The sequence below is a fragment of the Mustela lutreola genome, chromosome 10 (assembly GCF_030435805.1).
Source record: "Mustela lutreola isolate mMusLut2 chromosome 10, mMusLut2.pri, whole genome shotgun sequence".
NCBI lineage: Eukaryota > Metazoa > Chordata > Mammalia > Carnivora > Mustelidae > Mustela > Mustela lutreola.
In genome coordinates, this window is record NC_081299.1 from 56,236,254 (window position 1) to 56,260,536 (window position 24,283).

General features: G+C 34.0%; 1 protein-coding gene across 2 annotated transcripts; it reads right to left on the reverse strand.

Annotated features, from left to right (window-relative positions):
- Window positions 1–1,791: 1,791 nt before the first annotated feature.
- On the reverse strand, window positions 1,792–20,542 carry DEPDC1 (DEP domain containing 1). Of its 2 annotated transcripts, XM_059137304.1 has the most exons (12): window positions 20,297–20,542; window positions 18,170–18,435; window positions 15,049–15,205; window positions 14,491–14,609; window positions 13,965–14,095; window positions 12,531–12,578; window positions 9,444–9,584; window positions 7,233–8,084; window positions 6,612–6,784; window positions 4,718–4,894; window positions 3,216–3,401; window positions 1,792–2,538 (listed from the first exon to the last, which is right to left on the reverse strand). In XM_059137304.1, the coding sequence occupies exons 1-12, from the start codon at window positions 20,342–20,344 to the stop codon at window positions 2,398–2,400; spliced, it is 2,439 nt and encodes an 812-aa protein (XP_058993287.1). In that variant the 5' UTR covers window positions 20,345–20,542; the 3' UTR covers window positions 1,792–2,397. The 2 variants fall into 2 exon arrangements, with proteins under 2 accessions (XP_058993287.1, XP_058993288.1); XM_059137305.1 differs by lacking the exon at window positions 7,233–8,084 and having other exon boundaries at window positions 20,297–20,539.
- Window positions 20,543–24,283: the final 3,741 nt, after the last annotated feature.

The window sequence follows — 24,283 nt, forward strand, 5'->3', positions numbered from 1 at the left end:
TCTAAAAGAGAGATACTATTATAATCTTTATGGTATAGAAGAGGAAAAGTAGAACTTAGAACAGTTAATTTGTCTGAGGTTACATAGTAAATAGCACAGTAAAATTCAAACCTGACTTCACAATTCAGGTTATTAAATTGTTACACCAATTTTTTTTTTTTAAAGAATTTTATTTATTTGACAGATCACAAGTAGGCAGAGAGGCAGGCAGAGAGAGAGACAGAGGAGGAGGCAGGCTCCCTGCCGAGCAGAGAGCCTGATGTGAGGCTCGAGCCCAGGGTCCTGGGATCATGTCCCGAGCCAAAGGCAGAGGCTTTAAACCGCTGAGCCACCCAGGCGCCCTGTTACACCAATTCTGTAATCTCAATTGCATGCACACTACTGTAGATGAAAAGTTACTGACTTTATAATATTTATAATTTAATATCAATGGATAAAAAACCAAAATCGTTAGAAAATCCACAATAATTTTTATCTCAATATGCAACAGAATTCACATAATTACATGTCTTTTTAAAAAAAAACTTATTTGAGAAAGAGAGAGGGGGGACAGTGCAAGTGAGGGCAGGGGCAGAGGGAGAGGAAAAGAGAGAATCGCAAGCAGGCCTCACATCCAGTGCAGAGCCTGAAGTGAGGCTAGATCTCACAGCTCTGAGATCACAACCTGAGCAGAAATCAAGAGTTGGATGCTTAACTGACTGAGACATTCAGGTGCTCCATTATACATCTTTAAAGAGGAAAATTTTAGCATATAGACACCTTGGAAAAAGATCTAATTTGGTCCTATAGTTTTATAGCTAAGGGTAAAAGACAGGAGTTATTTTCTGTACAGGTTTTTTTTTTTTTTTTTTTAAGATTTTATTTATTTATTTGACAGAGATCGCAAGTATGCAGAGAGGCAAGCAGAGACAGAGAGGAGGAAGCAGGCTCCCTGCTGAGCATAGAGCCCGATGTGGGGCTCGATCTCAGGACCCTGAGATCATGACCTGAGCTGAAAGCAGAGGCTCTAACCCACTGAGCCACCCAGGCGCCCCATCTGTCCAGGTTTTTAATAAAAAGTAGTAATTTCAAATGAAACATTGTCATTTTATAGCACATTACATTGAGAAATCAAGTTATTGAATAGTAAGTGTCTATTATGTCTCAGACATTATATATCTTTACACATAAGAATGGGTACTAAATAAGCTTAGAGTAAAATATGGAAGAAAAACTGCTTCAAGTTTGTGTTTAATAAAGCAGAAATATGAATAACCTTGTATTAAGATGAGAAGCGTTTATAATTTGCATTTTCATCCAATGAAATAATAAAGCCAAGCTTGGCATTTGCTTAAATGCTTATAAAAAGTGTTTAGGGACTGATTCTTAAAGTTGGCTGAATACTGGAATCTCCTGGAGAGTTTGAAAAATACTGATGGCTACTGATAAAAGGTAGAGCCTGAGCATTATTGTTTTAAAACTTTCTAGGTAATTCTAATATGTAAGAGTTTGAAAACACTAGCTTAGAGAACTGTTACATAACTAAAGAGGCCAGTCTTCAGCTGAAGGATATTCCATGACTTAATTTCAGGGTATATACTGTTATTTAAGTACCTGGAAGGTATATCTCCCTTAGTTAGAAAATACATAAAGAAAAAATTTTCTATTTTATTCATCATTTTCTCTCCCTATTTGGAATAATAAAAGGCACATAGTAGTTGCTAAATAAATTTTTTGAATGAATGCGATTGCCTTATACTTCTTTTACACCATTATCTTCTAGTAGATACATGAACGTAAGAATGCAGGATATTCAAATATCAAGATATTTATTGAAAAATTGAATGACGCAGTTTTGATAAGGGTTTAAAGCAAAGTGAAGATTTACTTACATGTACATATTTTAAAAACATATATATAAATAGATCAAAAGTAGAAAAAGAATACACAAAAGAGTGCAACATTTAGCATAGAGAATTCACTGAGTTTTCCAATACTCTTCACATTCTTTTACTTAGAAAAAAGAATACCCTAAACAACTAGTACTTTAGCTAATATTCATAAGTACATGTACAGATAATTTTTTTAAAAAACAGAATTACAGCTTAATCTTGACATATCAGTTTTCAAAATTCAAGTAAGTAAAGTTTTAGCACACATAATAGTTTTTACAGGTGCTGTATTAAAAAAAAGATTTCTTGTTAAAGTATCTGGTACCACCTTTGTTATTTGTTCTCAGTTGATACCTATTAGCTTCTTAGCAGTCTTACACTGATAAAAAATTACTTTGGTACCTCTTTACATATTTTTCTTAGAAAAATCCATTAATAAATAGACTTCTATTTTAGAAGCTAGATTCTTAGATATGGCCTCATTTACCAAAGTTCTACAGATATTACATTGTAATTTTTAATTCAGTTAGTATCTTAGACTACGAAACTTTGTTTTTTTTAAAATTAACATTGGTTGTTTGATTGTAGGTTTGTCACCAAAAAGGACTGCTTCATTCTCCGTGGATGGAAATCTTTTCTGATATATCAAGGGATATTCCTTCTGAAACTTAAAAACGAGGTGAGAAATTAGAGGGTATTTTACATTTATTATCCTAGCTGAAGCCAGTGTTCAACATAAGAATTCAGTGCCTTTCTCAAACATGTATTTGAGAAGTGAGTATCCTTTCAATTTATCCTTGCCTTTCCCTTTGCTTTCTTATATATGAAAGGTATAATGTAAGATTTCTTAGATCCAAGTTAGCATTAATATTCTAGGATTCTCTTCTAATGTATTCTCCTCCTAAATTCCAGATCTTCTTTCTTTCCATTTGTAACACCTGTGAAGGTCATAGTGATTTAGTATATTTCATATTTGAGTATCTCAGACCTGGAATTAAACTTGTCAGAATCATGTTGTTACTGGATTTTGATGGAGATTTAAAATTCTAAATGGTAATAATGAGTCAGTAAAAGTTATATATTATAATAAAAATATTTTAATTATTTTCCCAGGCTAATCTAAACTATAAGGAAGAGTATCTGTTATTATTATTATTATTTTTGTTATTTAAATTTCAGGATAAAGAGTAAAGCCAGGCAAATAGGGTATATAAATAGCCTAAATATATAATGTCTAAAATCTAAAACATTAGAATGAGAAATTAGATTCTTAATTTTATTAAATAACAATCAGCAACAGCATAATGAAAAATATTATGATTGAGAACTTGTTCATTCTCTTACCTGTTTTAGTTTTTTCCTTTTCTCTTTTAGAGGCAAACTCTTGTTTTTAATAATATTCTCTAAAAGTTCTGTAATTGCAGCTTGTGAGGTAGACACTTTTTGTTCATCAAACTCCTGAGCACTAATCTGCTTACAATATGAGTACGTTGGCAAAGGAACAATCAGTCCATCTCCAGGATTTTTAATCTGTCGTGGACAAAATGGTATAGTCCAAGTCTATTCTGTTCATGTTCCTATTTGCTAAGGGTTCTTTAGATGAGACTTAGTATCTACTAATTTGCTATCAAACATTTAATACTTAAAGAAAACTGTATTATGCAGTAGAGTAGTGATAAATCTCGGAATATAAATCCCAGACCCACAATCTACTAGCTTTGTAGCATTGAGCAAGTTATTCTACTTCACTTGCTCTGTTTCCTTATCTGTAAAATGGGAATTACAAAAGTTAATGTATATAAAGTGCTCAGCACAGAATAAGTATTAAAGCCATCCATTATCATTATTGCCATTAACCATGAATTTTATTAACTACAAAACAAAACAAAAATGCTTTAATTCATTTTAAAACATTACTCTTCTGACATAGTATTAATATTCATCTACTGTTTTTGAGGTGTAAGAGCATGAACAGATACCGTATCATCTGCTGATAACAGAAGGAAATTGTGAAGGATAATTATAAGCCAGGGCTTATATATGGGAAGAAACATAGTATGAAATATAGGTGCTCGGCAGCCAAAAATTGAATATAACAGACATCTGGTTTTTGGTTACTCAGCATTCCTTCTCTCCTTTTAATAGTTGCTTCCCATTCCAGGTCCAGTATCCTCATCCCCCCCACCCCACCCAATTTTTTAAACATTTATTTATTTATTTGAGAAAGAGAGAGAGTGCGAGAAGCAGAGGGAATGGGACTAGCAGACTTTGCACTGATGGTGGAGGCTGATGTGGGGGTTCGATCTCACGACCCTAGATCATGACCTGAGTCAAAATTAAGAGGCAGATGCTTAACTGAGCCACCCAGGTGTCCCTGCCCTCACTTTTTGAAGAGCAGATTCTCCTCTAATCATCTAGAGCCAGAGTATGGCCCTGTCTCCAATGCACTTACCCTGAACCACCTAAAGGTTGTGTTTTAGCCTAGACTGTCCAGAGGCATGTAGTAGTTGCCTTGTGAAGAACTTTTCAAATTGGTAGGTAAAGTGGTAGTTCTTTTTCCTTTTGGGTTAAAAATGCAAGTCTGTGACTTAAGAGCTTTAATCAGCCATATGCCCCCTATCATGTGAAGAGCCATTTGTTAAATATAGGACCAAAATGGAAATAAGAGATGAAGAGATGGAAACAGTTTTATTGCTATTTGAGTCCCCAGATTCTGTTATATTCCTGACTTTTAGAGGTTATTTATGTGAGCTAATAAAGACTTCCTTTTTAATTAGGCTAGTTTGAGATGAGTTTGCCACTTGGAACTGACTAATGCAGAGAATTTTAAGATTTACAATACATACATAGCCCTTTTTTAAGTAGTCAAGATGTTTATCCACTGCAGTCTGTAAGTAAGAGGGTACTTGAAGAATTTCCTGGTGATGATCCATTAAGAAAGAAACTAATCTTGCAGCAAGAAGCTCATCAAGATCCACTTCTTCAGCACAGCATAGCACACACCGAGAAAAAGTATGTATCATCTAGAAACATATTAAAAGAAGTGAATGTAAAAACCTAAGCTTTCATATAAATAAGAGTATCAGGAATTTCTGGGTATCATGCTAAAGTACTGAGATAAAGTGATAAGCAGACTTCAGCTTCAAAATGAGAACAATTAATTACATTAGAAAGGTAAGAATATTCTTTTTAAAGTACTTTTTAAGTATTTCTTTAATATAATTCCAAAGGATTATAAAGGGCTTAGCTTTTTCTTTAATTTTGTCACAATTTTATTGGTAAATACCATTGGTTCCATTAGTAACATATGGATATGTCACTTAAAGAATGTCAAAGAACAATGACTTATTAACCCCATAAAACACAAACTAGGAGAATACATACCATGTAAAGATTAGTGATAATGAGGTTGGTACCATTTAGCTTTTGAAATTCTGGAAAATAGCTTTTAATCTTTTTTCTGTCAGTTTTTAAAGACAATACATACATTTTTCAATTCTATCATAAGGAGTCTTCAAATCCTGGGATAAATTTTGTGTTTCAAAAGTTATTTACTCTCATTCATATCCATATTATCCACTAAGTATAAGACACTCAAACCCATATCTCATTCTAAAATAGTCATTAGAATTCTAAGTATTTAGCATATAATTGATGAGGAACACATTTACTGAACTGAAATATTTTTGGTTTTATTCCTACATGTCAGACATGTTTTCCTCTCCTTCCACAACTGAGTCCTCAGCTTTTTATTTATCCTTCCTAGCTTTGTAGAGCTCATTTATTCTCAAAGCTCCAACTACTACTTCTCTCCAAATAATCTGCCTTCTGACCTAATCTTTCTTTACCAAGCTCACATTTCTAATAGTCTGTTGGATAAATTTCACTTGGATGTCCTATAAACTCAAACTCAAAAAGTATAAAATTGAAATTATTTCTTTCTACTCATGTCTCTGAAAATATATTCCTCTATAAACTTCCCTATGCCTTTTAATGGTGTCACAATTACTCAAGAATAATTCTTCCTTTTTAGATTGGGTCTATCATTGCTAAAGAACTGTCCTTAATGAGTGGAAGAATAGAGCTCAGTTCCAGATTCCTTGCTATAAGAAAATCACTGGAAGCTGCACTGAGGAAGTGGTAGCTCTTGAAAAGAGAGTGAGTGAGAGAGATTAGATACTATTTTAAGAGTTCATTTTCAATCAATATCTGGATAAAGTGCTTCCACCCTCATCCTCTTATGGAGTCTGAGACTGCTTCGTAATAGTTTGTCCCAATTTCTTGCCCACAGTGAAATGCTATCCTAATTCACATATTTCGTCAAATACAACTTTCCCATTACCACAAGATTTCTATTAATTCTCTCATTTACAAAGTTATAGTGCCCTTATGCTTTTAACCATGCTTATATCTTCTCTTTCTTCCTCACCAAACAGAATTTGTACAAGGCAATGGAATATGGTCTGATAATCCAAGTCTATCAATATGATGTGTTAGGAGTGAAGAGGCAAAGTGCTCAGACAAGATAAAGATCAGGATATGAAAGTTTAGCATACTGGACACAAAAGATTAATGCAACAACATTCTGCTACTAAGAAATATACTTTTAAGAGCCTTTCTATCCTAAAAATCTAGGATTTTGAGACCACAATATCACTCAAGTAGAACTTTTGGGTGATTTGCTTTTCTTTTTTTAGTTTATGAACCATGGCTTATTCTTTCCTTAAGAAATCAACTTACCAGTGATCTTGTACCCATTGCATCATGAAGTTGGGGCATATCAACATTTTGACTCATTCGGGAAATCATGCGCATTAAAAGTTGAAGCTTTCTACGATTTGGTGGGGGAAGTAACAAACAACATAACTGTAGTGCATCGATGGCAACCCTCTCTAAATGAGGTTGCAGGAAACCTAGAAGGCAAAATTACAACCCACCCCCCAAAAAATCATCAATGACACTAAATTGCTTTCACATCATGAGCATACACAATTACATGAAGAATACAGTTATATAAATACTAAAACAATATTTTAGTAATAATTTCTTTTAACTATCCCTAGAAATTTCCACATTGCTCAAAAGCTCATTACTTTCTTCATAACCTATTTGAGTATTAACATCCTTTACCAACTACAAATAAAGTGACTCAGAATAAGTTAAAATGAGGTAAAAGAAAATAAGTGCTTTAGGTAAGTAGAATAAATCTTGGTTATGCCATGACAAAGTCTTTTGCAATAAAAACATTTCCTTTTGGAGGAAAAATATAAAGCAGTTTCAGATAAGAAAAGACAGGTAAACAAAACACAGTTAGTAAACAATAAAAGTTAATATTACATGCATTGAAAGCATCAACCTTACTTTGTGTGCCAGTCAACACAGAAGAAGCTGGAGGTAAAGAATTTCCTGAAAGTTCTATCGTACTTTTGCAGAGTCTTTTATTGATTGTTGTACTAGACTCCCCGAGTTCACTTTCCATAGCTGTTTGTACACTTGTGCTGCCTTGTCCGAGATTTGGTTTCATGATAATTTCAGCCACTGGCATATTGATATAACTATTCCTTCTTCTACTAGTTCTTAAAAGTAAACTCTGAGATCTACAAAGCTGTTTTGACTTGCATTTCCCATTACATAACTCCTCTTGGTCTTGAACAGTCAAAGTAGAGGTTCTCTTAAAACCAACACAGAGTGGCTTTTGATTACTCTCCTCTGAATGAAGATTCATTAGGGATTCCTGTTTGCTCTTAGATTCTAAAAACTGCTTATTATTTTGTCCTTCTATATTCAGAACAGATTGATGGAAGGCATTGAAGACCTCTTTACTTGCACTCCCTGGTAGGTCTATAATTCCTTCTAAAGAATAGCACCTTGGTTTGATGTTAGAGGATAGAACATGCATATTACTTAAGCCTATTAAATTATGACAACTTCCTCCCATTATGTCATTAGCACTGGCTCTTCTATTTTTAAAATTAACTAGCTGCATTTTCTTAGCACATTTTTCTTGAAATCCTTGATCACTTATCTGCAGTCTCTTAGTAGTATCTGATTCTTCTTTGTTTTTGTCTTTATGAAGCAGACTGAGAAGAAGACACTCAGTTGATTTGAAGGAATTCAAATTGTTTAAGCGAAGGATTTTTGAAGGCTGTGGATCATCTTGGATTTTATGTATCCCACTGGGTCTATCTGAAACTGTGACGTAGCCACAAACAACTACCAGGAAATGAAACAAAAATTAAAATGCAACTGTGTGACAGTGGGCAAAAATAAAACAAAAACAATAGTAAAGTTAAAAAAAAAAAGCATCACTATAGTATATATTGTTAGTATAGTACAAATAGCAGTTGCTTAATTCAGAAGCCACTTAAATAGGACACATGCAACATTCAGTTACAAAGTGCAAGACTAGAGGTTTTCCAACTTGTGACATAAATAACTTTAAAGTTTATTTCTACAGTCTAAATTATAATTGAGTCAAATACATAAAAAAAACTGGTTTCAGTCTATAAATATTATAAAGCTCTTAATTATAAGACAACTATAGTATAATAAAGACTTAAATATTTGGTCTTTGTCTCTACTACCTGGTGTAGTGCTTCTAAGAGGCTTAGAATTTTCAGAGAGACAGGAGTCTTTGTTACTCATAATGCACCTGTTTGAGTACATCTGAGTTTATGCTAATGAGGTGACTTAGGACTGGACTAGAGAAGGTTGGAATGTTCAGCCTACCTCAGACCTCAGACCTCCTTGAGGAGAGGGGGATGTGAGTTGAAGACTGATTGACAAATTGACAATTTGACAGATTGACAAATCATTGGTCAATCACCAATGACCAATGATTTAATCAATCATGATTTAATCAATCATGCCTATGTAATTAAACCTCAATTAAAACTCTGAGGTAACAAGATTAGGGAACTCTATGGGTGGTTGAGCATATGAACCTGGTTGGGAGGATGGCATTCTTGGTGAGGGCATGAAAGATCTGCACAGCCCTTACTTCCATATCTTGCCCTATGTACTTACACTTTCATATGACTGTTCTTGACTTGTATCCTTTAAAAAACTGGTACTGATTAAATAAAGCAGTTTCCAGAGTTCTGAGTTAAAATCAATCATTAAATCCAAGAAAGGTTATGGGAACCCCCAAACTGATAGTTGGGCAGAAGTGTCAGTAAGCCCGAGGATCTCATTTATAGACAACTGAATGGAAGGCAGTCTTGCGGAGGTGAGCACTTAATTGGTGTTTACATTAACTCTATGGTTAATATCAGGATTGAAGGATTTTGTGCCTACCTTGTGGGGTCTAGTCTAATTTTGGGTAGTCAGTGTCAGAAATGAGTTGTAGGGCACCAAACTGATGTGGAGAACTGGTGTTGGAATGACATATTTAAATTATTGGAAAACAACATAACAGGAACCAGAGTATTCCCAAATTTTAAAATAATTCATAGCTTGCCACCTTTATATTTACCTGCACTTTTTTTTTTTTTACCTACATCTTTTAAATTATGGAAGACTTGAAAATGTTAATGAAATACATTTGAATAATAAGTAAAAATCCATACATACCCAAAATGCTTACAAATAATTCATAATATTCAAACGTAATCAGAGGTTCAGGGAGCTCTAGAAAATAATCTGCTATTGTTCTGAATACATCTCGTTCAAATCCAACATAAGTTGGATTATTCATATCATTACTTCTTGGCCCTAAGACACAGGAGGCAAAAAAAAATTGGTAAAATTTATTTATTTCAAATAAAAATTTTAAATTTTAAAATGTATAAAACCTGTATTTCATGAAGGAGCTAAGTTTAACAACTTCTGTCACAATTCAAAAATCTGAAGAGTTGTGCACATCTCATTCTTATTGTTTTCATTAGAAATCACTACAAGCAACTACTAGCATTTTGTTTTAATATTTATATACTTGAAAATTGCCTAGAGGGCAAAATTTGAAATACATTTTATTTTATTTTTAAAGATTTTATTTATTTATTTGACAGAGAGAGAGATATCACAAGTAGGCAGAGAGGCTGGCAGAGGGAGAGGAGAAGCAGGCTTCCTGCTGAGCAGAGAGCCTGATGTGGGGCTTGATCCCAGGACCCTGTGACCATGACCTGAGCCGAAGGCAGAGGCTTAACCCACTGAGCTACCCAGGTGTCCCAAAATATATTTTAAAATATTAAGGCTATTTAATGAGATTTTATTGCAATTCATTTTATAAAACAAAGAATATTTAGGTTATACAAATAATCCTTCTAAATTCTCTTTTGTAAATTTACATTTTCATGAACAAATTTTGCCTAACACAAAGCATGCCCTTAATGAATTTAAACAATATCTTTACATTGCCATTTCATTAGCTTAACGTTCTTAAAAGAATCATTCCTGTTCATTAGTATTTTACTCAGAAATAAAATCTGATCTCATGTTACAGATGAAAAAAGTGAAGCTCAGAGTAATTTGCCTAAAATGAAAAAGCCACTGGTGGCAAAGCTAGAATTAGAACTTAGAGCAGTGTAAGTAAGAGCTAGACCTGGCACTCTGAGGTCTAACAACTAAAGTAGGCTCTATGGATTATATAATCAGAATCATCCAATATGCCTATTAAAAATATAAGTTTCTCTGTACAGACCAGAATTTATGGAGGCAAAGCTAAGAATTACTGACTTAAAAATGTTTGCTTCTGGCTAATTTAGTAGTTTCCAAATGCTGGTCTGGGAATCTTCACTCTAAGAATCTTCTGAGGTATGCTGAATCAACTAAATGAAACCACCTAATGAATCAACCAAATCAGAATCTTTGGCTAGTTTCACTAGTTACTATAATCCGCAATGGGGTTTGAGAGTCACTCTTCTATCTATTTTTTTTTTTTTTAAGATTTTATTATTTGATAGCACAAGCAGGGGGAGTGGCAGGCAGAGGGAGAAGCAGGCTCCCTGAGGAGCAGGGAGCTCAATGTGGGGCTTGATCCAGGATTATGACCTGAGCCCAGGGCAGAAGGTAGATGCTTAACTGACTGAGCCACCGATGCTGTTCTTTCAAGTTATAATCTTTTTCTTCCCAAACCCAAATAATCTCTTACTTCTCTGTCTCCAAACTTTTGTATTGTCATACAAATGTGAGCACATGCACTAAAAAAGGATTAAAGAAAAAAATCACACATATTTAATAGCTTAAAGGCTAATATGGATTTACATAGAGCAAAATAAACATCTCCTTCAGGAGAATAAGAAATAGTCTCAATATGTAAAATACAAATTTTGATAATCATTACAACATTTTCTAAGACAAAATACTTTTACTAGAATTAAAATACAGAATTTATAGTTCAAGGATCCTAGTTTGCATGCATAGCTCTTTATATTATCAGTAGACTTTCAAAAGCCTTATTTTCTCTTCTGGAAAAAAAATGGGATAGTATGTTAATCACTGATTCTTGTATGTCATAGGATTACTATACGGATTAAATAATGACTACAAGTCTAAATACCACCTCTGGCTAGATATATTATTAATTTGGAATCTAGTAAATTATATCTTTGGTACCACTTAGGTATAACATAGACTGGTAAGAAAGAGAAGAAAAAAATATCCCTCAACATGAGATCTCAGAGAAATCCTGAAAGTGTAAGTATCTGGGTTGCTAACCATGAGCCAAGGTATGAGGCAGAAGGGCAGTTAGATGAGGGAAGGTAGAAAGAGAAACTAAAAAAATCAAGTTTATGATTAAGATCTTTATTTCAATTTGATAAAGAAAATATTTCTATCACTTACATTATTTATTTTATTGCTATTTATTCTGTTATTTTGTCATATTGACACCCAGTGGACAACAAGGGAATATATACCTATCTTGAACTTTATTAATAAAATACTCATTTCATAAGAATGAGAAAAATCCTTTTGTAAAAAAACTATCAAAATATAATTTAACTTAATTTGATGACTTAGAAGCACATATTTCTGCATATTTTAAAACTGATTTTTAAAGCAGTTAGGTCTTCTACTTGAAATATGGTCTCAAATTATAAAAATCAGTTATCAGTGATCATTATGGAAAAAAACATGCTTAAAAAAGTGGTTTGCTGCTTAGTGACAGATCATTTTTCCCCATAAATATAAAAGTCCCATTAATATATCTGATGGATACATTATATATATAATATGTATATATCTGATGACAAGCCTGTCATGAAGCACCCCAGTGTTGAAGTCTTGTACTAATGGCAAGGGGACTAAAGTAGATTTTATGAGACTATTTCTGATTGAACCTTTCCTGCTTGTAAGAGCTATATTACTTACAGGTTGTATATGATTCTAGAGGCCTCACTAAGACAACTAATGTATGTTATACCTAAAAATTCTGTAAGACCCACTAACCTATGATTTTATGATTTATGAAAACTGAGCCATACATGAGAAGATTGAATTATAAAACCACCATCTTCATAGAAAAAGTTAAGGACTCTATTCCACATGCAAGTATATGTAATAATTTCTACTAGATTGTCATTTAAGCATCAAGAGAAATTGGCATACTCTAAATTTATCAGGACTTCTATGAATTATTTTAAAAATCTCTTTAGTTCTTGTTAAATACTACAAATATAAAACACAAATATACATACATATTTTGCATGATTAACTTACAGTTTGCTAGGCACTTCATGGCAGATAAGACCCAATGAGGAAGGTCATCTATACAAAAATATATTTACACTATTTAGTAAATCACACAATTTTTATGATAGTATATTAATATTTTACACTTACTATATACATATAATTATACCCACACACATATATGCATGTATGTACATACATCTATATTACCAAGATTAAAAATTATTATGTGTTTAACAAGACATAAAGCCAAAATAATATTTTAATACAAATTTAAAACTTACAGAGATCTTGAGTTTGATGCTTTCCATGATACATAAAACAATTAGTTATCCCCAAATTGAGGATACATTATTTTGGTGGGGATTCATAAATAAAAAAATGTTTATCCTTGTCCACTGCTACCATGTTTTCTTTATCTTCATTTCCATTCTAATTATAGCTATACTATTTGAATATTACTGCCTTGAGTGAGATCTATGATTGAAATGAGCTATATTTGAATATTAGGGTGCTTTCACAGTGAGGCTTACTTAAGATCTTTTGTCACTAACTGAAATATGCTGCATAAAATCTTGTAGTTTTTGACACCAATACAAAAACCATACATACACTTGACTTGAAAAGTTTATGGTTATAAAGAAAAGTCTGAATAAGATAATATACTGTTAAGTATGTGATTTTAGGTAATGAAAGATGGGACTAGACCAAAGCCATATGCATAAGCAACATGATTCTTAAGTTTTTGCTTTTTGTTCCTACAATTTAAACCTTAAAGTTCTTGCCAACAGAAAGAAACTCAAGTAATGCATGCCACTTAACACTGCAGGCAGCAGTTGATTATAAAAAAATGAGTTAACACTTTGAGATTTATTGACAGATTTCTTGAAGTGTTAAGTTTTGTAATGCATCTGGCTTGAATTATATCCCTAATTTTTTCATCTTAGATCTAAAATCAATATATTATATCTATATATATAATACAAAGCTAGTAATTTTTAAAATATCAGCTTTGAGAGTTTGGGCTTATGTTATTGTGTGCTACCTCAGTTTTGCGTATATATCTCGACCTGTGTAAATTTATATGTAACTACTTATATAAGCTCCAAGAAGTCATGGACCATTTCTCTCTTGTTCATCACTAAATCCTAACATAATGCCTGGTACATTGTAGGCCCTCACTAAAATGTAGTTAATCAATAATTTTATTATATTTGCATACCTTTCAGATGTCTAGCCCTACCACTTAAAAAAAACATGCATAAGTACCACTTATGGGCTAAAATAATAGTATGAATAATATTCACTTAAAATGACTACTAAAGCACGTATGATAAAACAATAATCTCCCCTTGATGCTCTCTCAAAGTATTCTACTTTCTATATTTTTAGTCTCAATGCACCCCCACTATAGCTGCAACCTATGCTAACAAGATTCTAACTTCTTTTATTGATACCAACCTGATTTGTCTTGTAGTATAACTATTCCATGTTTACTTGTATTGGTCATGTTGTACATTACATATTGAGGAACTACTTGCTTTGGATTTATGAGTTCTTCTAGGGATGGCACACCTAAAATAGTTTGTAGGCTAAACAGAAGAAAGAAGACAAACTTCTTTTTCTCCATAAAATAAATGGAATAGGATATAAATATGAAAGAGTATTAATTGCAAAGTATTCAGAGTATTTCTTTTCTTAACTTACAAGGTTTATATTTAGTAGCCACTTTCAAATGTATTTTAGTAACCTTGAAATGATTCCAATATAAAACTCCAAACTATATGTATAACTTTGATTCAAAGAAAAAACAAATCATGCTGAAAACATTCTATTTCTACTATACTAGAACTATAGCAAGAGCATTTATTAAGAAACACATATAGGTTAAATTCTAAGCTTTTTTGCATTTGTATATCTTGATAAAAACGTCAAATTCACATTCTAAACACCTCTAGAACTTGGTTAGAGCTTAGTTTTAGCTTACTAGATCAGAGTAATATGTCTCCAAACTTCTTCAACATCTTCCTGGCTTATTTCTCTATTATAAACTGAGTTTTCTTGATCTCCATTGATTATTTCATGGTTCATTTCCTCTACATTTTCCTGGGGAAAAAAAATTACTTTGGTTTAATGTTATGCTCAAATTAAGGAAATATTGAAGTGACACAATTCCTAATATTTTATTGGTAGATAGTCCACAATGAAGCTATAAGGTATCACCTAAAGAAATAATGTTAACATATGGTAATAGAACTTTTGGTTTTGTAGCTGCTCCTACCACCCTCAGATCAATTTAAAACAAAACAGACTTAAATTATACAAATAGTGTTTCAAGTATGTCTCACTACAATATTTATTATTGTTCCTATGCCTTCTATTGTTCTACTATAAAACAATTTACACACATTTTTGGAATTCAATGTAGATTAAGAGACTTCAGTATTGGCTTCAAATATTAAAGATTTATATACTTTTAATGATTTTTTAATTAAGTACATGGTAGTTATATTTAAACTAATAATTAGCAAAAGGGATGTTTTACCTGAGAGAAATGTAATCCAAGTTTTTTAGGCGTTCTACGAGATAAATTTCGTAATTTAAAAATGCTATCTTTATCTTTGGAAAAGTTTTCTATGCTGTTTTTTCTCAATTCTGGATGCTTTCGTGGTAGACTTTTAAGCGGAGAATTTGCAGGAAATCTGGTTTAAGAATAATATACAATTAAGTAATATAAGATCAGAAACAAATTTTTAATGCCTGTTTATCTAAAGTAAAAATCACAAAAGAACTGAATTTATTTATATTACCAGGAATAAAGATTCTACATAAATCGATTTTCTCACTAAACCTTTAAACAATATCTTAATAGTTTCCTTCTCTCCTTAGTATATAGTACATATTTAACTTTATATCGGCATAATTTAGAGGTATTATTGGGATCAATTCTGTTGAAGAAGAAAATAGTTGCATTTTTAAAATTTCTTTGACAAGCTATCTATAGTTTATATATATTTCTGACTTTTGTTGACTGTGCTTGTTCTAATTTCCAGATCTTGGTTTCTGTTACTGCTTTTGATTATAATGTTTCCCCCCTCCAGTGTAATAAAGAATATTTCAAAGATACAAAAGGTACAGAAAATAGTATAGATAACATGCATATATGTAATCCTCAACCAATGCAATTGTTAACATTTTACTAAAGACTTCATTATTATTTTTTTGTTAAATGAAAGAAATTCTTTGCTTATTCTATTTCTTTCTTTCTGAGGGAAGCCATTAACTTGCAGTTAGTTTTATTTCCTTCTTGTTCATGTTTATATTTTTAATAAATATTCATTAACAATATGTATGGTTTTGTTTTTTCATTCTATAGTATCTTACACATTAAATATATGCATAAGTTTATAGTGAACTCAGAAGTTCTTTTATATTCCACAGTCCTAAAATATTTTTTATACTCCTTCATAAGAGTTTTATTTTCATATTTAGGTATTTAATCCATGTATAATTTATATCCCATTCCCATATACAGTTGACCTGTGAACATGGGTTCGAACACTTATACACAGGTTTTTTAAATCAATGAAGTACAGTATTACAGAAGTGTTCCCTTCCTTATGATTTTCTTAATAACATGTTCTTTTCTCTAGCTTACTTTATTGTAAAAATACAGTTTATAATACATGTAACATACAAAAATGTGTGTTAATTGATTACGTATGTTAATAATAAAGCTTCTGGTCAATAGTAGGCTATTAGCAAAGTTTTAAGGGAGTCAAAAGTTATATGTGGATTTTTGACTATGCAAGGAGTCAGTGTCTCTGATCCCTGCACTATTCAAGAACCAACTATATGTATGGGTTTTGCTTTTTCAGTACTTAATTGTTTTAATTTAATTTAAGACCAGATACCCTATATGGCAATTCTCCCCTCCTTGTTCACTTCAAAACTGCCTTGAACTTTAAAATCTGCTTGTCACATTCTATGAAGGAATTATATAGGATTTTGAATGAATATGCACTGAATTTATCGATTTTGGGAAAAGTGACTCTTTTATTATACTAAGTCTTTTCATTCATCAACAGGATATCCTTCTCCACTTACTACTTTCTATACAACTTTATAATTTTCTCCAGTAAGGTCTTACATATTTTTGGTAAAGTATATTTATAAGTACTTTATAACCTTATTACCATTATAAAAGACTAGAGGCAGAGAGACTAGTTGAAGAATTACACAGAGTTCCAGGTAAGAGAGAAAAATGGTCTAACAAAAAAAACTGTTAGGGTGGAGAAAGAAGTGGACAGAGAACTACTGAAGCAGTGTAACAGATATGGTTAATTGAATCATATTTAAAGGGGAGAGGAAAGGAAAAGAATCAAAGCAACTACAGGGAAAACAGTATCATTCATCTATGTATAGACATTAGAAGACAAAGTTCAGGTTAAGACATGATACTTATTTTTCTTTTTGTTGTATCTGAAATGCCTAATGGGCAAAAAATGGGTCTAAATCTCAGAAGATATATTTGGGTTGGAAATTTTAAAGTTAAAAGGAAAGTAGGTGAAGACATGGTAAGAAATTGTCCAGGGGGAGAGGTGAAGTAAAGATTAATCTAGGATCTTAAAAACCAGTAACAACTATAGAATGAATAATAGCAAAGGAGCTCCCAAAGGTGACTAAACTATAGTTAGGAGAGGAAGCTATAGTTAGGAGGATTTGTAGAATGTTCTACAAAATGAACTATTCACATGCTTGTTATTGCAATTCACTTGTACAACATAAATCATCTTTGATATGGAGGCAAAAATCAACTTCTAAGACATTTCACTTGAAAACTACTAATTTTGTAGAGAAACAAAGCATGGGTATTAGAATCCAAAGACTTAGTTGAATCATATATGAAACAGAACCCTGTATGCATGAGAAAAAACAATTGTGGTGGCCTGAGGGAGTCAGAAAGGCTCCACAGAGAAAGCTGCAGTACAAACAACAGGAGAACAAATGTATTTACTAATCTGACAAATATCTACCGTGTTTCAAGGTGGAAGAACATATATCATACATATGTAACAAGATTAAATAAAGCATAATCTCAGTTTCCTTATCTGTAAAAATGAACTAATATTTATCCTGCTTAAATAGTCTGGGGATTAAGTAAGAAAACATGTAAATCATAAAGCAAGGCTTCTGATACATGGTGAATCCTTAATAAATATCTCTTTAACCTATGGTAAGTTTCTTCTATTATTTACAGTTTGCTATTATTTATTTTATCACATATATTCTTTGATTATATAAGATTATATGTTACTCGAGGGCAAGGACCTGTGAGAATTTGTCTTATAATTCCTCAACTTATGAAACTAAAGGTTAACAATAATCTGTTTTTGAAATGTTCTAGCTTTCAGAATACGAAGAAGTGATGTCTCACTCTTTTGTCCCAATACCTATTTTATTTTATATACTATTTAACATTTTACAAGTTTTAATTGTGCAGCAATTAACTTTAACTTCTAAGTACTTTTAATTGTACTAAGAGCAGTAAGTTTTATAAAAAAAATTTTCTTCTGACGAAGCTGAAATTTTAGTAAAAGCATTATAGAAATGGAGTTAACTTTTGTTAAGTAATTCAATTTTGTAGCTACTTGTCTGTTCAGTACCTGAATAGCTGACTGTTGTCATCAATATTTTCTGATCCCCATCTGCCTTTGATATCTTCAATTACATGATTCTTAAGAAATTTTCTCAGCAGTTGGAGAGTCTGTTGCCTTGTAACTTCAGGACCAAAATTGTTGTTATTTCTTAATAGGTCATAAAGCCAATCCACTGCTTCTTCTGCTGTAAAACAACTGCCATATTTTTTAAAGTGCTGCCTGTGTTTTCGTAGAGGCATTCCTGCTCGAAAAGATGTGGTAATTTCATTCCACTGCAGAAAGAAAATATATATTTTTTAAAATTAAACAACAAAATTAGATATCTTACTGAGTTGAAACAAAGACAAAGAAAATTATTTTATTCACAACGGATTATATCATAAACATTCATTAAGAATCATTCATTAAGAAATCATTTGTCTTATTTACTACAGAAAATATCAGATATTATATTGATTTCTCTTTTTTCTAGTATTGTGGTAATACTTCTTTGTAATAGTTTTTGACTAAAAGCACTTCATGGTCTGATTGGCTTACTTAGGAAACCTACAAATAATGAAGAACTGCAATGAACTTGCCTCTTAGTTTTTGATACAGAAAATACTTAGTCCTTTTTTCTAAATCTCAACTAATATTAGTAAAATGCTGGTAGCATTTGTGTCAGATACTACTTTACATTCATTACTTCATTTTCATTCTCAGAATTCTATTAGTAGGTACTATTGTTATTCCATTTTCATATAAGGAATATGAAACACAGAGAGATTTAATAATTGGACCAAAGTCACCCAGATAAATGATGAATCCAGGCATTCAAACCCAGATTTGATTGACTCAAGAACCTGCATTCGTAACTCCTATGCTGGTCAAATAAAATTCATGGTAGGCAGTAGTTTTACTGGAAGATACCTTTAATGTTGAAGTACCTTATATATGTCTTACGTGAAGATTCCCATAGTGAACATAGAACAAGAGGGTAAATTAACTAAGCTTTAAGTCCACTGCATATTGAATAACAGTGATGCACCTAGGTTTTAAAAAGATACTCATATTTTCCAAATTGTCTTCAAATAACACAAACTTTCAGGTTTGTGGTAGCTATACCACTGGAGTACCAAGGTGGTGGTGGTGGTGTAAAGTACACACATCACTCTTTAACTGAAAAATCCTGTATTAGAGTCCAAGAAATCTGATTCGTAACCCCCAACTATGCCACTACAAGCTATGTTATCATTTATCTAACCAATGCGGCCCCAACACCCACAACACAATAATTATTCTTTTCTTCCCACCACACCTCCCCATTTCATACATTTATTCAAGAAACGTATTGAGCTCTGACTTATCCATAGGATCTATAGATCACAACACACTTTCATATACGGTATCCTCTTGGGATATCCTTTAAGGGGTGTATACACTATTAGCCCGACTTTACCAGAGTGGAAACTGGGGCTAACGTAAGTTAAGCCACTCTTCTAATTTCACGTACCCAGTGGCACTGGACTCTGTTGGATTGAGAATTTAAATGCACAAAGACACTGTATCCGAGTACAAACCCAGTGACTACCAACAGTGGTTCCCGTTGGGTATCTTAACTGTTCTGGGCTTAGTTTGGAAATGGGCAGCTGTTACCTAATGCGATTACAATCGGTAGATCCTGCATTACATTCTACAGACCCAGCAAAACAAAGCTGTCACATTCGGGCTGTCTCCCTATTCTGACACTACAGGGTAACAGAACCCTTTCTCAGCTCTTCTTTAATCCTGATCGGGGTAGAGAATCAGACGTGGGGAGTGGCTAAAATCGGAATATTCTAGGACTTTCCAGAGCACGCCGACAACTGCAGGCACAGGAGTCGCCTAAAAAAGGCCAGTGTATGATGCGCAAACCCGGGGACGCGACCCTTTAGACTTAACGGCTCACAGCCCAGACCCTCAAAGAAGGGGGATAGGCGTGTCCCGCCAGGGTTTCGCGATGCCTAATTCCCCCCCAATCTCCTTTTCAGGGAACCAGGGGGCTCTGGGATCCATCTGTCCTCTCAAGACAAAAAACTACAAACGTTCTCGCGTAAAGGTGGTGGCGGCCGTCGCTGCGGCTGGCCAAAGTCTAGCCATTCCGGGCGGTCTTACCAGTTTGGTGGCCCGATAAGGCCCGGGAGGAACACTCCGACTCTCCATTCCGCCTGGCGGGCCCGGAGGTCTGTCAGCGGCCGGCGCAGTGCATGGCGGCGTAGGACGATACGGGAGCTCGGTGGCCCCGACGGCGGCGTGCCTATGCACAACGGCCGGCCGCGCCGCGGATTTGAATAGCGCAGAGGGCTGCGCTGATTGGCCGCGTCTCGAAGTCACGTGCGCGCCGTCCGGATCCGGCCGCAGTTGGCTAGCGCCGCCGCGTCGCTGCTCGGTGCCCGGGCGCGAGCCGCGGATGCTTGGCACCGTGTAGCCAGCGCGGGGGCCGGGCCCGTGGGACGGGCTCTGGGCTTCACTCGGCTGTCCTGGAGCTGCTTCTCCCTCTTGCGGTCGCAGGCGAGGCGGAGCCGTGTTTCCACACTCAGAACCGGTGAGGCCGTTTAGCCACAGACTGGATGGTTTGGAGTCCTGCCTTTGGCTTTAGGGAATTTGAAATTTGAAAAGAAGAAGAAAAACAAAACCCCAAGCGTTTTCTGCCTGGCCCTACAGAATCTCCAGCAGTGGTTGGCATGTAAAACAAAGCACCTCTGGGGCGTAGCTTTCACCTGACAAACCCCTTGGGCGTAGCTTTCACCTGACAAACCCTTGCTTTTGCTTCTGTAAAGCTTCCTGGGTGTAGGCTGCGGTGCGGTCATCCTGGTACATCTTAGCTGGGGGCCATGATTCCGTTCTCCCCTTTAATTCCGTGGTAAAATGGAGCATAAGTAGATTTCCAGTAGGTACACACGACGAAGGGCTTGGGAAAGGTTATGTAAAACTTGTCAAATTGCTCCGCTGAAGAAAATCTGGCATGTCTTTACAAGAATCATGGTTAAATTTAAATCATGATTATACACTTTAAAAATGTCATTTTTCAAATGACATAAGCTAAGTTCTGAACGTTAAAGAGACTTGCCCAAAGTCGCACGTCTCCTTGGCGGAGGTCAGGCTTCATACTTTTTATTTTTATTGAAATAAAACGCTCTATCACCAGTCTGAAACTGATACTAAGAAAGCCTTAGTACAGCTCATGAGAGGTTGCTTGAGTGATTTGAAGCTGTAGAATAATTAATTTGGAAATTAAACAGCAATTTAGAAGGATAGGACTTAGCCAAAAGGCGAGGTAAGGGAAAGTGTTCTAAGGAGGAATAGTATAATGGTCTACAGTTTATTTTAAATATTGAACTTCAGATAATTTAGATGGAGATGCATCTGTTTTTCTGAACAGGACCAGTGGTTAGGAATTTTCAAAAACGACTTGGTAAATGGGAACAATCATCTCAGTTTTGCATTTGTGTTAAGGGCAAGTAGAATGATAGATGTTACAAAATAATGTTAACTATTGTTTATCTGGCTTTATAACATATTGTCCTTTCTTTTGCCTCCTATTTCCTTTCAGAATGACATGGAGATGACAATGCGGAAGCCAAATTCATTTTGCATTTTTGCCTAGCTCCTTAGCTGAAAATTATCTCATTGCAGCCTTTGCTATAGCTTAATACTACCTAAATTTCTAAGACAAAATCTGAGGATACTATTAATGACATAAGATTAATTTAAAATTACAGAGTATCATCTGACATGTTTTAGAAGGTAGCAGGAAAAGTAAATCCAAACTTTTCACAAGAGAATAGTTGAAGTTCTAAAAAGGCATGCAGAGAAAAGTGGGGGTCACATCTTGAGAAAGCCTTTAGGACTCTTAGATACTTTCATTGTTTCTGTGGCTTACTTTGCATCATTCACCTTCATGTTGACTGTTTTTATAGGTAAGAAAATATCTAAAAGTTAGGGTTTTATCAGATGTTGGTGTTTTATGATTCTTTTTTTATTCTTCAATTAATTAATTTTTTGGTTTATCTTTCTTTAGTTAACTATATATTTCTGCTCTTAGTAACTATTGATTTCGTTGTTTGATTCTTGGAAGTAATTTTATTTCTTTCATTACCTGGTTTTGGGGACTCACTTGATCATTTTTTTCCTCATTCCCCTACTTTGGGATTTCTCAGGTGGGTAAAAAAAACACATTAAGATCACCTGGGGTACCTGTCAAAATGCTAATTCCTTGGATTTCCCAAACAATATTGGGGGAGTGTGTGTGTGTGTGTGTATGAGTGTGTGTGTGTGTGTGTTTGGTGTGGCGGGGTAGGTACAGGGTACATGTTTATGATGGAGGAGCCTGGATTTCTAAAGATTTTGTGGAGCTGAGCTGCTAGAATGCCCAAAGGCCACCTACCTGTGAACTTTTTATGAGAGAAATATGAACCTCTGTTAATTCAGGCTTAGAGCTGAAACTAATCCTAATTGATAAAACAAATATTAGAAAATAAAATAAAATGTAGTATCACCTCTTAAATATGAGGAAACAAGATATGAAATACAAAAATTTCCTACCTTGACAGAGATTATCTCAGTAAGCTTTTTCTACTTTGCATGGAGTTTCATTTAGTCCCAATAGAATATAAGTTCCATAGCAGAGACTGTACCTCATTTGTTCACTATTGTATCTCCAACTGCTAAACAGCACATAGGAATTTAATAAATATTTGGTGAATGGATTATCACTAAAAACAAAGCTTGTATATAGGTGATATATATCCAATTAACTTTTCTTCCTAGGAAACTTTTTATAAAATATTTCTGCATGGTTGTAAGATTTATTTGTTTTTGAAGTTTAGGCATTCCATCATTCCATATGTCTAGTTATGAGTGTGAGTTCATAAATCTTGACTAATATTTGGTCTGGTCGGAGAAAACTTCCTCTTTTTTCTTTTGTATTGATCCAGTCTGTTTCTTCCATGCTTCTGAAACTGTTATTGGTTATTTGATATCCTGGGTCTGTCTTACTTTTCTAATGCTCTTCCTTCTAGGATTTTTATTTTACTGTTTTTTTTTCTTTTTGTAAATTTTGAGAGAATTCTTCCAACTGAGCTTTGAATTCAGTGATCTAATTTCCTTTACACCTTTATGTTTTATAGTAACTCACTATAAATGCCCCCAAATGACCTTCTTCTTTGACCTGCTGATTCTTTAAAAAAAGATTTTATTTATTTATTTGAGAGAGAGGGAGAGCATGAGCAGGGGGAGGGGCAGAGGGAGAAGGAGACTCTCTCCCGAGCAAGGAGCCCAACATGGCTCCATCCCAGGATCCTGAGATTATGATCTGAGCCAAAGACAGATGCTTAACTGACTGAGCCACCCAGGTGCCCCAGCTGCTGATTTTTTTTATTGTATGCATTGATTTGCTTTAATTTATATGTTCTTATAAGAGATTTTTTAAAATTTGCCATCAGTAACTGAGATGAGTCCCAGTAAAGACTTGTTAAGACCATGAAAATAATAAAATAACTATTTTTTATTTTGCTACCATCCATTTCCCAAAATCCTGCATTCTCAAATATGTAAACAGCTGTTATATTTTAGGGTTAGAAGTATAGTTGACACTCATTGTTTTGTCTGGCAATGGCTCTCATTTCTTTTGGGAATAGCATGCCTCCTTTTCAAAGAACTCATTCTACTATAACATGTATTCTGAATGGACTCTTCCATGTTCTTTGCTCTCAGGAATGAACACAATATAAGTGAGTTATAGCATTTTGCTCCCCTGATTCAGTGAGGTGGTCACATGCCCAAGCTGAGTCAAGGAGGGTTTTTTGAAATATTGGATTAAGAGGGAAGAGCTGTCTTTTTCTGATAACTGAATTGAGAAGATAGGAGCCAGGAGCCAGTGCGGGCTATAGTTATAGTTAATGAGACTTCTACTCTGTAAAACACACAGATGCTTAAAGAGAAACAGAAATGAAAGTCAGAGAGTACTAGTTTTAGTCTTTCCGAGGCTAGCTTACTTCTCTAGAATTTGATTATATGGTATAATTTTTGTTTGTTTGCTTGGATTTTTGTCACTTACCATCAGAAGATCTCCCGTAAAAGAATTTTTTCAAGAGTGCTAGT

What these genes read in the sequence shown, in the direction of transcription:
- DEPDC1 (XM_059137304.1), bottom strand. Translation starts at nt 20,344, where the DNA reads ATGGAGAGTCGGAGTGTTCCTCCCGGGCCTTATCGGGCCACCAAACTG. An exon ending in CATGAAGTGCCTAGCAAACT is followed by an intron (nt 9,585 to 12,530) that starts GTAAGTTAATCA and finishes CCTGTGTCTTAG; the next exon opens with GGCCAAGAAGTAATGATATG. An exon ending in ACTACTTAAAAAAGGGCTAT is followed by an intron (nt 3,402 to 4,717) that starts GTATGTATTGTA and finishes TGTCCACGACAG; the next exon opens with ATTAAAAATCCTGGAGATGG.